This window comes from Trematomus bernacchii, unplaced genomic scaffold (genome assembly GCF_902827165.1).
Source record: "Trematomus bernacchii unplaced genomic scaffold, fTreBer1.1, whole genome shotgun sequence".
Classification (NCBI taxonomy): Eukaryota; Metazoa; Chordata; class Actinopteri; order Perciformes; family Nototheniidae; genus Trematomus; species Trematomus bernacchii.
Window position 1 is genome coordinate 5,613,048 of NW_022987567.1, and position 17,141 is coordinate 5,630,188.

The following is a 17,141-nucleotide window of genomic DNA, read 5'->3' on the forward strand; positions in this document are numbered from 1 at the left end:
GCCGAACTCAGTCATCAGGTGGAGAAACTATGGCCGATAGGTGTCCTCCCCTTTCAGAGAGAGCAAGGCATCACCAGATCCAAGCGCCCCTCCAGTCCAGTGGACCCCCTTCCAGCAGCTCATTGACCGGCTCCTGCGTCCCACTCTCAGTATGCAGATATCCGGATGACTTCATCGTTCAAAGTGAGGTGTTGGGGCAGGTAAAGGCGGGGCTCCAAGCTAACCTGAAGTGAGTTGGGGTATCTGGGGTCGATGGAGTCTCCTCTTTGGTGCCGGGATGGGTGGGAGGTGGTGGTAGGTAGCAGCAGGTGTATGTGCAACACATCTTTCTTCTTAAGAAAAGCTTATTTTTTTTTGTAATTTGTTTTTATTGAATCAGGCACAGTGAGTTTACATTTATACAGTCAATATTTATTTTTTTCTTCCCCTTTCCCCCCCTCCCCTCCCGGTCCTACAGTAGCTAGTAAAGTAAATAACTAAGTAAATGGATACATATATAGGTAAAAAATACAGTAATGTAAAAGATAATATTAAAAGAACATTAATTAATAGATACGGAAATAAAGAATAATAGCCATAATACATGTACCATATACTCACATATGTATACCCACATATGCACATACACATATATATATATATGTACATACCTACACACATATACACATACACGTACACATACATGTATATAAAGACAGAGACAAAGCAAAAAACAAAATAAACAAAACAAACCAACAACAACAAAAATAAAAAATACAAATACAAAAGGAGACAAAAACCAAACATTCGTAGTTCCCCCCTTTCTTCTTAATGTAGTGTCTTAAGTTCAGCTATGTAGGCTATCATAGAGCCCTAGACAGAATCAAATAGTTTTGAGGAGCCCCTCAGGTTATATTTGATCTTCTCTAAGTTCAGGTACATCATAAGATTTTTAAGCCATAGAGATGCTTTAGGTGGTATCGAAGATTTCCATTCTAGGAGTCTTCTTCTACGTGCTAAAATAGTTGCAAAGGCTATACTGTCTTTAGTTTTCCTCCTCATCACTCTGTGGCCAGGTAGTACTCCGAAAATGACAGTTTCTGCACATGGTGTCAATACCACGTCCAAGGCCTCAGCAAGGTGTTTGAAAATGCTTGTCCAGTATCCTTGTAGGCGAGGACATGACCAAAACAAGAAAAGCTTTAAGTACAATTGATTGTTTTTGTTCATTTCATATTGAGGAGAGCCAACAGGAAGTCTCTCATCAGCTGCAGCCTTCTTCTTTATTTTCCAAAATGCCTCCACGCTCCTCTGTACGTCTCAAACTCGCCCCGTGATGAATAAACTGAGAACAAATAAAACCTGAGCTTACAGATTTGTCTGGAACACCAGAAAAACGTGTTGAAACCTCAATAAATAAACTTCACACGGTACGACCTCTCACCTTTCTCTGTGTCTTCACTTCCTGTCACCTGAGAGGAGAAGGAGAGAGAGAGAGAATAATGATGATGATAAAACAAAGAGAAACAGCCAGAATGATGAAGAGAGAGAAAGAAGAGTGTTGTTTTCCTCTGAGGTCACGCTCCATTAAAGAGTTTACTATCTTGATGAATGGAGGATATGGTTTCAGTACTCACAGGTCTTCTGGATCGTGGCTATGATCGTCTCTCCTGGTCTGATCCTGTAGAGATGAACACAATCCAACAGTTTAAGATCCAGTTTAAAATAAGTGTTTGTTCTTTGAGTCAGCTTCAGAGTCCTGATCTCATGCTTTACATCCCATCATATCTTCTCTGCAAACACTACAACTGCCTGCCACAGCTCTCAGCTGCATGACAGGAAGTAACTACTCATTGGTCTAGATCAGGGGGGTCCAAACGTTTTTCACAGAGGGCCACATACAGAAAAATATATAAAGGTCTGGGCCGCTCTCTAGAGGTATGTTGCCTCATAAGTTCAGTTATAAGTCAGGAAACTCAATCAGATGAAGGTAAAGGATGCTTGTTACTTGAGGATGCTTTAAGAAACAAAACAGCTCTCAGCTCTCCAGAGGGTTTACTGTATTCTGTCAGCAGCTCATTCCTTTAAACAGGAGCTTCAGATTGATTATAATTACAGGAAATATGAAGGGTTTATTTCACGCTTGTTATAAAAATAAGTTATTGGGCTTTTTTCTTATCAAGTTAGATTTGTTAGAAAATGTTTTCAGCTTTAATTGACTGAATTTATTTTAAAGGTGGGATTATTAACACATGAATACTACTGTGTAATATATGTGTACATATATATATTTAAGAAGTACAATATAAGACAAGCAGAAGTTTCCTTTGTGGGCCATATTCAATTATACTTTCAGAATTTGCTGAGGGCCGCATTTGGCCCCCGGGCCGCAGTTTGGACACCCCTGGTCTAGAAACTAAAAACATCCCATAAGAACAGACTACCTTTCCCACTCTTCCGTAAAACCCCATATGTCTGTTAGAGAGTTGATTACTAAAGTGTGGCTTTGCATGTTCAGCTGGCCTTCTGTAGTTGATGGAAGAATGAAAGAGCCTGCAGTCAGTGGGTAACATCACTGATCTGTTTCCCCAGTGAGAGAAACACCTCCCTGTGGTTCATACAATACTGCTGAACCAGCAGAGACCCCTTACTGACCAGACAGTCTCCAGTCTGCAGTCTGGACTCTCCAGAAGATCTCTCAGCAGCTCCACATCTGAATCCTGCAGCTTGTTGAGACTCAGGTCCAGCTCTCTCAGATGGATGTTGGACTTCAGAGCTGAGATCAGAGCAGAACAGCTGATCTTTGACAAACTGCAGCTCTGCAGTCTGAATAAAGAGAACATGATGAGGATACAAATCAGTTTATAATCAGATGTGTTACTCAACATTGAAATGAATGGGAACAAAAACATGTCTTCTTCAGAAAGTCAACTTTATCCTGTAAAACTAATATTACTTCAGATGAACTTTATTCAGACGTTATCGTTTACTAAATATTAAAAACATAGATTTACTTTTCACAACTAACATCTATTACAGTTCCTTTAAGGAACAGTCAACATTTATCTCAGCAGTTCTTACTTTAGTACCTACAAATGAAAGTATGAATAAAAGAACATTTACAACTTTATAGATGTAAGTTAATTCTGTAGAAGAATCAGGTTGAATAACTAATGAAACATGAGATCTCCAGCAGTAACAGAGAGTCAGTGAACTGACTTGAGAGTCTCCAGTCTGCAGTCTGGACTCTCCAGAAGATCTCTCAGCAGCTCCACTCCTGAATCCTTCAGATCGTTCCAACCCAGGTCCAGATCTCTCAGATGGATGTTGGACTTCAGAGCTGAGGCCAGAGCAGAACAGCTGATCTCTGACAAACTGCAGCTCCTCAGACTGAATAAAGAGAACATGATGTAACTTTAGAAAACAAAGTTCCCGTTTGAAATAACTCCAGGTTTAATAATCTGTTCAGAGTTAAACAGGGTTTTAAAGGTCTCCTATCATGCTATTTTTAGGCATATATTATGGGTCTCAGATATACACAAATATATAAAAACATGTCTCTGATGTGTTTTGCTCAAAATACCAAACAGATCATGCATTTTAGAAATCCCACACATCCCTCTGTTCCAGCTGTTAGAGAAGAGCAGGTTCGGGTCCTTAGCTTGAAAAAAAAAAAAAGGAGGTGGAGCTAATGCCGGGGACACATAGGGACACACCGGGGACACATAGGGACACACCGGGGACACACCGGGGACACATAGGGACACACCGGGGACATTTCTACATGGTGATGTAGAAAAGACATCAAAAAGTGACTTTTGCATGATCGGAGACCTTTAATCTCAGAGATGATGTAGAAACAATCCATTGATAATCTGGAACTTTAACTTTGATCAGATGTTTAACAACTCCTTCATCTCCCTCACAGCTCATCAGTACTGACAGCATCTCCACTGACTCATGGAGCACATAGTGAGTCTGTGGAAGCTCAAACACTCTCCCTCACACATTCACCTTCTCTGTGTTATTCTGATCAATATTCAGTCTTTAGCAAAAGTGGAAAAAAAACTTTAATGTATTTTTTTCAAATTCAGAAAATGATAAACACAAACAGATGAAGTTCAGTCAGTGAACTGACCTGAGAGTCTCCAGCCTGCAGTTTGGACTCTTTAGTCCAGAACTCAGCAGCTCCACTCCTGAATCCTTCAGAGGGTTGACGCCCAGGTTCAGATCTCTCAGATGGGAGGGGTCAGACTTCAGAGCTGAGGCCACGACTTCACAGTGAGTCTCTGAGAGTCCACAGAGAGCAAGTCTATAATAACACATATATTACAACATGTGTTAAAATAAGAGGAAACATAATGACCTCAAGCATTTGATGAAAAACATATTTGACATGTTCTGATTGAGATTTGCTGTTGGTCCATTTTATATATAATAATATATGATAATAGAGTGTAATGTGTTGTCAGTGTGATCTGATCACATGTCTGTGCTCCTGCTGTCACTGACTGTTACCAAAGAAACAGAAATTAAATAAATCACTTGACAATATTAGAGATGTACTGTACATATTTAAATGTTAATTAATATTTAGATGTGAATGATGGATGTTTTAGTTTCTCTGAGCATCTGGAAATGTATTGTAAACACAAACACAATTAACAAATCAATAAAGTTTCAATATTTTAAACTGAATACCATCAGATGTTCTCACTATATGAGCATTAAGACATAACTCTGGTATTGGTGGGATATGATATAGATCTGATTTTAAACTCTAACACATTGTGATAAGAACGTGTGTGTGTTTAATGATAAAGAAACTACTAGAAAGTAATAATAACTGATAACTGTAAGTCCTGCTGTGTGGTGTGATCACATGCTGAGGAACCTCTCAAGTCCTTCATGTGTTTGACATGTCGCCTCCATCACTCAATATGAAGAGAGAAACGCTTCAGTTTAACTATTATTATAAATAAATAGATGAACAGTGTTGGTTTATTTTGCTCTCAGTATTTAAACAGCAGAAATGTTATAGTGTTTATTTGAACAATTAAACTTCTGATCCACATTAGTTTATAAAATTAATCACATCTGGACTTACTCAGCCTTCCTGCAGTTCCTCACAGCTGGAATCAGTCTCTGTTTCCCCTCCTGTGATGTTTTGTACTTGTCCAGGTCCAACTCCTCCAGAACCTCCTCTGACATCTGCAGCATGTAGGCCAGAGCAGAGCAGTGGATCTCAGAGAGTTTCTTCTCTGATCTGTTCTCTGACTTCAGGAACTCTGTGATCTCCTGATGTACTGAGTGGTCCTTCATCTCTGTCAGACAGTGGAAGATGTTGATGCTCCTCTCAGGAGAGATTTCATCACTTCTCATCTCCTTCAGGTTGCTGATGGCTCTCTGGATGGTTTCTGGTCTGTTGTCTGTGCGACCCAGCAGGCCTCCTAACAGTCTCTGGTTGGACTCCAGAGAGAGGCCGTGGAGAAAGCGGACAAACAGGTCCAGGTGGCCATTTCTACTTCTGAGGGATTTCTCCATGGCTCCCTTTAGGAAGACATCCAGGGATGGGTAATCCTGATCACTGTTTTTACTGTTCGTATAGGGCCAGTCCTTCTTCAGGAAGTCCTTCAGTACCTTTTTGTTCCTGTTGGTGTAACAGTGGAACAAGTAGACTGCAGCCAGAAACTCCTGAATGCTCAGATGAACAAAGCAGTAGACTGTTTTCTTGAAGATCACTCTCTCTCTTTTGAAGATCTCTGTACAAACTCCTGAGTGCACCAAGGCCTCGGTGATATCAAGAGCACAGCGCTGCAGGTCTTTTTGGTAGAACATGATGTGTCCTTTCTCCAGATGTTCAAACGCCAGCCTCCCCAGCTTCAGAAGAACCTCCCTGTCAGCCTCCGTCAGCTGCTGTGGACTCGTCTCATGTCCCGCTTCATACTTCTGCTTCTTCCTCTTGGTCTGGACCAGCAGGAAGTGAGAGTACATGTCAGTGAGGGTCTGGGGCAGCTCTCCTCTCTGGTCTGTAGTCAACAGGTGGTCCAGAACTGCAGCAGTGATCCAGCAGAAGACTGGGATCAGACACATGATGTGGAGGCTCCTGGAGCTCTTGATGTGAGAGATGATTCTGCTGGACAGGTCTTCATCACTCGATCTCCTCCTGAAGTACTCCTCCTTCTGGGCGTCAGTGAAGCCTCGTACTTCTGTTACCCTGTCCACACACTCAGGAGGGATCTGATTGGCCGCTGCAGGTCTGGAAGTTATCCAGACGAGAGCCGAGGGAAGCAGCTTCCCCCTGATGAGGTTTGTCAGCAGCACGTTGACTGAGGACTTCTTTGAGACATCAGACACAACCTTCTTCTTTCTGAAGTCCAGAGAAAGTCTGCTTTCATCCAGGCCGTCAAAGATGAGCAGCACTTTGCAGACAGCCAGCTGCTCTGCTGTGACCTTCTGTAAGGTTGGATGGAAAACATGGAGCAGCCTGAGAAGACTGTACTGCTCACCTTTGATCAGGTTCAGCTCCCTGAAGGAGAGCGGGATCACCAGACTGACATCTTGGTTTCCCAAACCCTCGGCCCAGTCCAGAGTGAACTTCTGCACTGAGAAGGTTTTTCCAACTCCAGCGACTCCGTTGGTCAGGACCGCTCTGATGAGAGTCTGTTGGTCAGGTAAGGCTTTAAAGATGTCCTGGCACTTGATTGGAGTGTCATGGAGGGTCTCTTTCTTGGAAGCTGTCTCCAGCTGCCTCACCTCATGTTGGGTATTAACCTCTTCACTCCTGCCTTGTGTGATGTAGAGCTCAGTGAAGATCCTGTTGAGGAGGGTTTCACTTTGATCAGTTCCTTCAGTCACACGTTCACATCTCCTCCTCAGACTGAGCCTATGTTCATCTAAAACCTCCTGCAGACCACTATCTGCTGGAAGAGAAGGGAACAGGAGAGAATCAGGAAAATGCTTTTGAGAATATAACAATCAAACTAATAAAAACAGACTGAGTTTAAATGTTTTATAAACATTTTAATGTCTATGTTCTTCAACAGAATACCTAATAAAACAAACAAATGAACCAGGAAGAGGAATAAGACGCTGCATGAGTTCGGCCTCTTACCTCGTACAGAGCTGGTCTGACTGGCTGTCTGCAGGCCAGCTCTGGTTCTGGATCTTTCTCCACACTGGGGACAGCAGGGGTCTCCTGATGGAGGGCGCTGCTCCCAGTATGAGGTGATGCACTGTCTGCAGAACCAGTGTCCACAGCTGGTAGAGACTGGATCCTTCAGGACGTCCTGACACAGAGCACAGCTGGACAGCTGCTCCTCCACAGGAACACCACTCTTCCTCTTCCCTCTGTGGAGAGGAACACATCCTTTATAGCACTTTACATTAGTGGAGCTGATTCTCACCAAAGGTACAATAAGGGGGCAAATTCTAGTTTGATATTTAAAAAGAAGATCTATATAATATATACCCTTGTGATCAGGTATAGCTTACAATTCACATGATCATAAAACCAGAGAGCATCCTGTCTGGATTCATCCCCCAGAGGAGCACATGTTCCCTGTATCTACACACACAGCTGTATTAACCTGGTACACTATAAACCCAACTTTCATAGAATCTGCTGTGAATGAATAGCAATAAACATATGGAAAGGATGCCTAAATAACAACAGAATGATACTGATGTGTAAAAAGCCTGAGTTAATGCTTTGTCAGGTCTGTCTCCAACACAATGAGCATAACAATGTTTTTAAATGTTTTTTTCTGAAGAGATGGGTTTGATTAAAGCTAGGCTAACATTAGCTGCTCCATCAACACTCAGAGTAACTTCATGAAGTCATAAGTACAGCAGTGAGTATATTGTTAGCACCACAGACAGTCTGGTTTATACAGGAACATGAATAACCCTGATTGAATATGAGCTGCTGTCGAGCTCTGTTCTCCTCTCTGATTCCCCTCAGACCGTCAGAGACCCCAGGAGCACAATCTCAACACTGACAGGTTTTTGTAACAGAGCGTCACAAACTTTACACTCAAGTTGAGATGTGTCACGCTGCACGAATACGCAGGTGATATGAATTTAACAACTTCACTTCCTTCGTGTTGCAGGCATTGATCTGGGTCTTTGTATTGACTCTACATGTAATATCACAAAACTCTGTTTTATCTGCTAATGCTACACACAACCAGCTCACCAGGTTATCACTATTATTAATAAACATCTTAAAAAGACATATCATAGACATGCCCAATTTGGTAAATAATGTTTTGGACAATATACTGTATATAGTTTTTAAAGGGCCCATGTCATGGCCATTTCCACTGATCATAATTCCATTGTTGAGGTCTACTAGAATAGATTTATATTGTGCAATTTTCCAAACTCGCATTGGTTTCTCATACAGCATCTCTGTAAACTACGTGTATTCACTGAATTTCACTCTCTGCCTTTAACGGCTCGTTGTAGCTCCAATAGCTCCAGCCCCCACCCTCCCTATGAGCACAGTGTGCTCTGATTGGTCGGGACGTTGTGAATCGCGCTGAGCTCCGTGGAGGTGTTGTTTCCTTGTTTAGGATACACAGCGAAACAAAGCCAAACTCATCCTGAGCACACACAAAGTCACAGCCGAAGTAAAAACAATAAGTGTGGCTTGATATTGAGTAAGAAAAAGGTTGATAAACGCTGTGAGAATGGGTCTGCAGTAGGGATGTGCATCTCCATCACTGAGGCCGATGCGATGCGCATCTCGATACGTTGCCAACGATACAATACATTAACGATACATTTGAAACACCAGACGATGCGATACGATACGATTCACCCCTGTTGCGATACAGTTCGATACGATTTGATTCAACATTATGCGATTCGGGGCGATACGATGCGATTCAACACGATGCAAAATAATGATACTTCAATATGGTACGACAGAGGATTTTTGTTTTATTCCTTATATGCAGCAAATCATAAATTAACAAAAAAGTGCTTTACATATTTGGTTCTCTCTACTAGTACTGCGCATCCCATCATGCTGTTTCTTTTTTTATCTTTTTTTACCTTAAAACACTCTCCAGGGTACAGTACAATTGTATAACACCTCACAGTTAAACAATGTAAGGATGCATTGACCATGATTAACAATGTGCAAATAACAACTACTGTACCATAGTGCAATGCCCATACAACTGCCAGCCTGATGTGCTTAACACTCATCCATAGGCTAACTCACCAGTGAGCAGAAAGCAGTGGTTTCTATAGGAACAATAAAGAAAATAACCTTTCACAAACAGGTATTTCATAACTGCTTACAATTGTAAGGAAGACATTTAAACTATTATTGGCAGTCACAGTCTGCTGTATACTAAACACCACTCTCTCTGACATAACACCTCACTGAGTGATTTAACTCATATGTCTAACTTTCAGGTTTCTCTTTTCAGCCGCAGACCCCATGTCGCCTCTTTATGTGCGTCGCTAAGTTCCTCGTACTACTTGTGTACTTTAAAGCGGCACGGCATCGTTTACAATTTGTGAGCGATTTTTCAAGTTGACCGTCTTTCTTGAAAAATCCGAGTGTTGCCAAACGTTTGATTTGTAGGTATTTTTCGGTGCGCTGTGTTTCTCTTTCTCCTCGACTTCCATGTGTGTTGATAACTGAGACTCTCGGCCTCCGTAGTGCGAAGCAAAGATCAAAGATCGTCTCTGCGGAGTGCTGACAGGATGAGAGGATATTATATGAATGAATCGTTTTTTTACCGATGCAAAGACGCTACAATCGATGCATCGCGAGTCCGTGGATTGGTCAATTTGAACCAATCAGCGGGGGCTTAACGTAACGGCTCCACGGATTGGTCCATTTCGTTCCGGGTACGGCTTGACATCATGCCGTACGCGGAACGAAATGGAAGAATTAAATGGACAATGACGTATCTCCAACGAGGCGTTTTGGGGAGGTATTTTCTGTGTTAGAGTTTTACTCGCTACAGGGTGTACTTTGAGGGTTTGACTCTGCACACCGTTTACATGCATAAAAACCTTCATAAGACACAAGGGGACGGGTAATAACCGGAAAAGCATGACATGGGCCCTTTAAATCAGAATTTATCAACATTTTTGCTATTTAAAACCATTTTATACACAGATACAATGATAATATAATTGCATATTGAAATATCCTTAGATAATGTTAGCTTACTCTGCTGCGTTTTCCCTTTACAAACTGCTCACATGATATCATTAAAGAACAGTTTAATATATTAGATTACATAAAAACTAGATCCTCTTCAGGTCAGTTTACAGGAGAGACTCTTACTTTGTGTCTGAGGGTCCAGGTTCATTACTGAAGGCTAAAGGCCAGTCTTTAGACCGGTCACTCTTCAGAGACCACATGGAGACCGTAGACCCTGCTCTCTGTCTGTGGAAACAACACATGTTTAAACATCATTAGTTTATTTAAAGAGCAGCTTTTGATCTATGACTGTTCACCTTATTAAAGATCTTTAGAGCTTTTGAGTCGTGATTGTGGGTTTCTGTTGTTCAAATTCATTTGAGTGTGAAACGTTTAACATATTTGTATTTTATTTGCTTAATTTAACACAAAGTCCAACATGTAGAGTGTGAGGATGATTTTACTAGTAGATCATTTACTATTGCTGATGATGACAAGAAGCAAGAGTTCAATTCAACTTTGTTAATGTTCTCTACTGGGTTTCATTAAACAGTTTAGATTATCAGATACCAACAAACAGAATGCTCTCAGTTTACAGTAGAAACTCTTACTTTGTGTCTGAGGGTCCAGGTTCATTACTGAAGTCTGGAGGAAGGAAACGCATAGACCGGTCACTCTTCAGAGACAGACCGCTGGAGACTGAAGATTTATCCTCTTCCTCATCTTTCAAATCACTCATCTTCTCCAGCCTGAGAGATAAACCAGTAACACACACACACACACACACACACACACACACACACACACACACACACACACACACACACACACACACACACACACACACACACACACACACACACACACACACACACACACACACACACACACACACACACACACACACACACACACACACACACACACACACACACACACACACACACACACACACACACACACACACACACACACACTTTAGACAGGCCGCTCTCCATTTTGACTGCGCTGGGCTGTCACATGTTATGTAACTCTGACGAATCAGAAAACAGGAAATAATAAAAGTTTACAACACTTGCAGAAGTCTCAATGGACTCTAGGACGCAGATTGTTAACCAATAAGTTATTTTCTGACATCCAGTAAAACAGAGTAAATAATGAATGTGTTAGAAAGCAGATCCTGGTGTTAACACTCACCCTGTTGTTCTCCTCCTGTCGAGCTGTAAAATGGCGTCTGGCAGTCTGACTTCATACTTGGACTTTAACACCTTGACCTGTCTGCAGCTCCTCCCTCTGATTCATAACCAGCCTTATCAGCAGAAGCAGTTCACACCCAGGGACTTTGTTCAGTGATATAAAGACATGCAGCTAAAAACAAGCTCAACAAAGTTATCAAAAGGACACAACATCCACACATCAGCGTCCATAGGATATAATTCAATCTGCTTTATATAACAAACAATGAACAGCGACTTAAATAAAAACACAAGGCTAAATGTAACTAATTTACAAGATGTGCCAAAATCAGGGTTGAAATAGAGATTTCTCCTCTAGCAAGTGTTTTAAATAGGAGGGAAAGTGTTTTAAATAGGGGCAGAGAAAAAGGAGAGAATCAGGCTGCAGCACCTCACTGAAAAGTGTTTTAAATAGGAGGAAAGTGTGCAGGAATGCTCAAATTCGTGTTCATGCAGCCCCTAAATAATGGTAATACTGATTAAAAATCATTTCTAGGGCAGAAAGTATTTTAAAAATTAGAAAAACTTTTTTAAATGGCTTAAAAAGCACCAAGTGATTTAAGCGCAGTTCCAAGATTCCCCACAGGAGAGCTCCAGGGAGCGCATCACCCAACATGAGCACAGTGCATTAACAGCAGAAAATACGATTAAAAAAAGGCAAATCAATCGTTTCTGCGGGGAAAAAAGTGCTAAAAGTCTGATAACAGTGTGGTAGACGTCTGATTGTTTCAGAGACCCATAGTAATGATACAATAAACCATTTACATCTAAAAGTATTGATTACAATTCATTTTTATGGGGAAAGTGCAGATGAGGTATTTTTGGTATTTTGGGCAAAACACTTCACCCAACCCTGTATATATATATATGCCATTAAAAACTGCAATATATACCTGGCTGCTAAATCCTCAGAACTGTTACAGGATGTGTATTTTGTAAATTGTATAGCTTTTTATTTTATTATATTTTTTTATCATATCACTTTTTTTTTACTTTAAATACTTTTGTTTGCATGTAACATATGTAACATTAAGCTGTCAGTGGCTCTTTTCTGCTGTAACAACGTACATGTCCCCTCTGTGGGACTAATAAAGGTTTTCTGATTCTGATCTGATTCTGAACGGAACTTTGACGCTGGTATCAGTTTGGTTTCCCACCAATCACGGGAGTAGTGTTGTGTATAGAAAGTGTTGAGTTATATTTCTCGCGCTACCTTACATCCATGAAGGCAACATGACAGAGGGAGGGCTGTCACTCAGGATGCCAAACTACTCTTTGGTAAGCCCCGCCCCCCCAAGCAACATCAGGGCCAAAAGTTTGAATGCGAAAAAAACGGTGAAACCTGAAAAAACAAGATTTGAAACGGAAAAAATAATTGTTTGGAATCTGAAAACGGAAAATCTGCAAATGAAAAAGAGAAGGATTCAAATATCACAATATGTATAAAAGGAGTGGAGCTGTCTTTTTATGAAAAGTAATTAAGCTTGCTCCGACTTCTTTCTCTTTTTTTTATCGAAAAAAGCTAACTATTCAGTCAGACAGCAATTTATTATAAAAGTAAAACAAGTGCAATTTCAAGCACTTTAACCAAAATTCAAGCACTTTAACCAAAATCCAAGCACTTTTCAAACCTTGAAAATACCACATGAAATTTCAAGCATTTTCAAGGATTTCCAGCACCCGTACGAACCCTGAAAATTACCTACCCCACCTTTAATCAAAATAACTTGACAGGTGTCAGTCTCCATAAAAGATGTTGGTGCAAAGTGTCCATGTCAATATGTGTCAGGGAATAAATAACTAATTGTCTTACCTTGATGAAGCTTCTGTGGCATGGCATCATAAGGCGCGTTCACACCAAGTACTTTTCCCACAGTAGTTCATGAGAACTTTAGTTCATGAGAGTTCTTTTAGTTCTGACGAACTAAAGCAGATCGCGTTCACACCAAAATGAGTTCCTGGGGGTGGATTAGGCAAATGAGCCGCTGACGTCACTTCTTCTTCTTCTGCTTTGGTTTTCCTGGCAGGCCGCAAACAACTTCACGGCGAGTACAGTAGGTGGCGGTATGCACCTTAAAGTTGCAATTCGCCAAAAAACCGAGAGAAGAAGAAAAAAAAATTCCGCTTCCGCTGTATGCTTCTGTTTACCTTCCGACCTCAGACACCGTAACGGAGTTATTTAAGCCAATAACTCAGCCACAAATACAAATAGACCATTCAAATGCAATAGACATGCTGAGTCGGAGGCGAAGGCGGTTAAGAAGCCTTAACAAAAGGATTAGACGACGAAATCACACGCGATGGACATGTTTCGCCGTTGTACAGCCGAGGATGATGGCCGTTATCACGCCCAAAGAACAGCAATGGTACGTTCATTAAATCACATTAATACTATCTAATGTAGGATTTATGGAGTTATGTAGGGCTAATTTGTGTCTTTGTATGTGTTCCAGATATGCGAATACTACGGAACTCTGGGTGAACAATAGAACGTCGGCCTGGTGGGAGGTGGTGCCAACATGTGCAGTGGATCGAAGATTTCCGAATGTCCAAGGGCTCTTTTCAACTCCTCTGTATTCGCCTGGAAGCAACGTTGTGGAGAGGCATCTGAACAGCATGGAAATTGTAAATTGACAATAAAGCTGATCTTTTGTACAGTGCATTTGGTTCTCTTATACAATTACAATAGTGCAGACACACCTTAGTGCAAAGATTAAATGTCAGTATCAAAACAGTACGCATACTGTATATTTGTATATTAATGAGTATATTATGTTAAATGTGTGTTAAAGACAATGGGATGAGGTTGAAAGCTCTTTCAAAACTTTTGTATACATACATGTTAACATACATGTTAAGCATGCACACCTGAAGAACTACGTTACACACACACAGGTTAGTCTGTGTACCGCTGCACTGCTGCTGGTTTAAACAAAGACAGTCATGATGCTAGTGCCGTGCATGTAGGTTCTCTTTTATTTATCAGCAGCAGATCAATAAGTGTCAGTAGTATCAAAACAATATAATAACAGTGGCAATATATATATATATATATATATATATATATATATATATATATAATAACAATAAGTAGGCTCAGCAGCAGACACACCTTAGTGCAAAGTGAAGTGTCAGTATTAATAACAGTGGCATATATATATAATCATAATAATACAAAATTAACTGTCACAGGTGTAGGCAATTTGGGGTGAAGTGTCTTGCCCAGGGACACAACGACATCCTGACTGCAGTGGGGTTTGAACCTGTGCTCCCCTGATCCGAACACCAACGCACCAGACCACTGCACCACACGCCTCCCAACAAGTCATTGTACAGTTTATCAACGACAAGTTTTTCTTAATTTTTGTATTGAAGGCCTGTTGGATTTAATCAGCTCGCTTAGCACTGCCAGAAGCCCAGCCTGAAAGGTATTTTGTTGCTCCACCTCGATTCCTGGGCCTTGTGTGAATGCAGCAGCCGTTCGTCGTGCATCTCCTTGGCACGTAGGTCCTCATTCTCCTTGCTGACCATGGCACAGCGGTCCATCGCCATGATGGTGTCAAGGAAGCTGTCATCGCGTGCCCACTTTCCTAAGGTGAAATATGCAAGATACAAGATCAGTTTAATCGCAACAACGAGACAACATTGTCCAAATCTGTGAAGGCACTAGCAATTGGGGGATGGAGGGCTCTCAGGACATGATAGGGAGGCGTGTTGCGCAGTGGATAAGTGCATTGGTGTTCGGATCAGGGGAGCACAGGTTCAAACCCCACTGCAGTCAGCATGTCGTTGTGTCCCTGAGACACTTCACCCCAAAGTGCTCCTGTGGGGATTGCCCACAGTATTGAGTATGTAAGCTTTGGATAAAAGCGTCTAACAAGTGACATGTAATGATTCAAAAAGCTTTTGAATATTGAATAACAAACCAATGTGGTTTACTTGTTATCCACAGTTTAGCTGCTAAATGTTTTTTAGCAATGCTTTTCTTTGTGCTCCACATATCTAAATGTATAAAGTGTGTTTTCACCTCCGTTCCCTCCTGTTTGCTGCAGTATGGCAGCAGCGGTCAGGATGGTAGTCCTGATGGTGTCCGCTGACCGGGCACAGGGTGTGGAGCTGCCTACTTTCAGCGGGGGGGAACTGAACGTGGAAACTGTGTTTCTCTGAGGGATCCTCCATGTAGTCTGAGAAGCCTTCTGAGGAAACAAGGTCAAACTATTTAGGATAATACAAGGAACAATGTTTAGGCAGTAAATAGAATTTCAATTACATTTCTACTTCAATGTGCAAAAATATTAGAACATCAGTCTTTGTGGCATGCAGGTAATCAACTGTTTAAGCTTTTACCATTAACATGTAGAATGAATGTTGCAAATTACTTGAAATTATAGCAACTACAATCTATTGTTTACCTCTATGCATTAGCCACAGAGGTAGCATTATGTCCAGCTAGCATGCTAATTGCTAACGTTATATTATCGTTTTATCCCGGAGGGGAAAACTAGTTTCTAATCCTGAGAGAAACACCTCGCCTGAAACACACGATTAGTGCCATGAGTTAGTGAAGCAAATTACAGAACATTGCACACTTATTCACAAGTCAATACGTGTTCATAGCGGGCACGGCTGAGAATAGCTAGCTAGCTAGATGTTGTTAGCCAGCTTGGACCTAACGTTAGCAAGTTCTAGCATGGCTAGCTCGATCTACTGAGCAAATAAAAGTACATCTAAGACCAGTATTGTGCAGATTAAAACAGTGCAGTGCATGTATTTTATTTTACCTTCGTAGTCGTCACGACATGACTTTGCCAGGTCTGCTAACTTTGCTGATCCACTGAAACTGCATGCAGTAGAAGCTTCTGAATGCCGCACTTCGCGTCCTCCGAGTAAATCGCCAGAAGCGCAGAGACATCCTCATCAATTCCACCGCTCCGATGATTTATTTAGTGTTGCTATAATAACTGCTTTCACAAAAGTAATCTCTTCGGGTAAACGAGCAAATACAATGGCCGCTTCCAAAAAAAAATTCTGAGTCAAACGGGCGTGGTTTGCATTCCGCACAGCCAATCAGACGTACGAACTATTTTCTCCCACAACAGACCCTGCTCTGTAGCAGGGACTGAAAAGCGGGTCGGATGAACTCATTTGAGCTACTTTAGTTCCTGGGGCTTTTTGGTGTGAACGCAAATATATCGTAGTTCTGATGAACTATTGTGGGAAAAGTACACCAAAGTACTCCGGTGTGAACGCACCTATAGGCATCAATAACTTCTTTGAGCATCGCTGTTTCGAGTCAAAACAGCTTCCATTTCTCCCATGTCAGTGGCAGTTGGACTGAAGAGGGTCGGATTCCCGGTGCTAGCAGCAAGCTAACTGGTGTCGGTACCGTCATGGTCGGCTCCCGGCTCTGAACTTCAAATGTAGGGTGAGTCGATGCTAGCAGAGGCACTAGCTGCTGCTTCGGTGTTACAGGAGCTGGTTTGCCTTTAGAAATATCCGTAGGCCTACATTCATTTTATACGATACCGTTTATTCCAGTTTACTAGCTACCTGCACATCCAACGGTCGCACTTGCCGTTTACTTGGCGGTTTGTTTACTGAGATAATGCTTTGCGCCCGGATCGGGATGTGATTGGCTACTGGAAATTAGACGGGTGTTGCACACGTTACCACCAGGGTATTGCACTGATTATCACAGAGACATCCGCAGTTATTTCTTAACCAATCGAGATACAGCTGTACCACTGGTGTACAGT

At 41.6% G+C, this 17,141-nt stretch overlaps 1 protein-coding gene and 1 long non-coding RNA gene across 2 annotated transcripts; both read right to left on the minus strand.

Moving 5' to 3' along the window:
* Positions 1-231: 231 nt before the first annotated feature.
* Positions 232-1,679, minus strand: LOC117478876. The gene is made up of 4 exons (XR_004555511.1): positions 1,617-1,679; positions 1,424-1,451; positions 1,172-1,324; positions 232-329 (listed from the first exon to the last, which is right to left on the minus strand). It is a non-coding gene; the product is annotated as an uncharacterized LOC117478876 (long non-coding RNA).
* A 966-nt stretch (positions 1,680-2,645) lies between these two features.
* Positions 2,646-10,889, minus strand: LOC117478767 (protein NLRC3-like; the record flags this gene model as incomplete). The annotated part of the gene is made up of 7 exons (XM_034125670.1): positions 10,762-10,889; positions 10,295-10,396; positions 7,115-7,329; positions 5,087-6,875; positions 4,118-4,291; positions 3,199-3,369; positions 2,646-2,790 (listed from the first exon to the last, which is right to left on the minus strand). Coding segments are annotated over exons 1-7 (2,724 nt in total), but the record flags the coding sequence as incomplete, so codon positions are not given.
* Between the last annotated feature and the right edge of the window lie 6,252 nt (positions 10,890-17,141).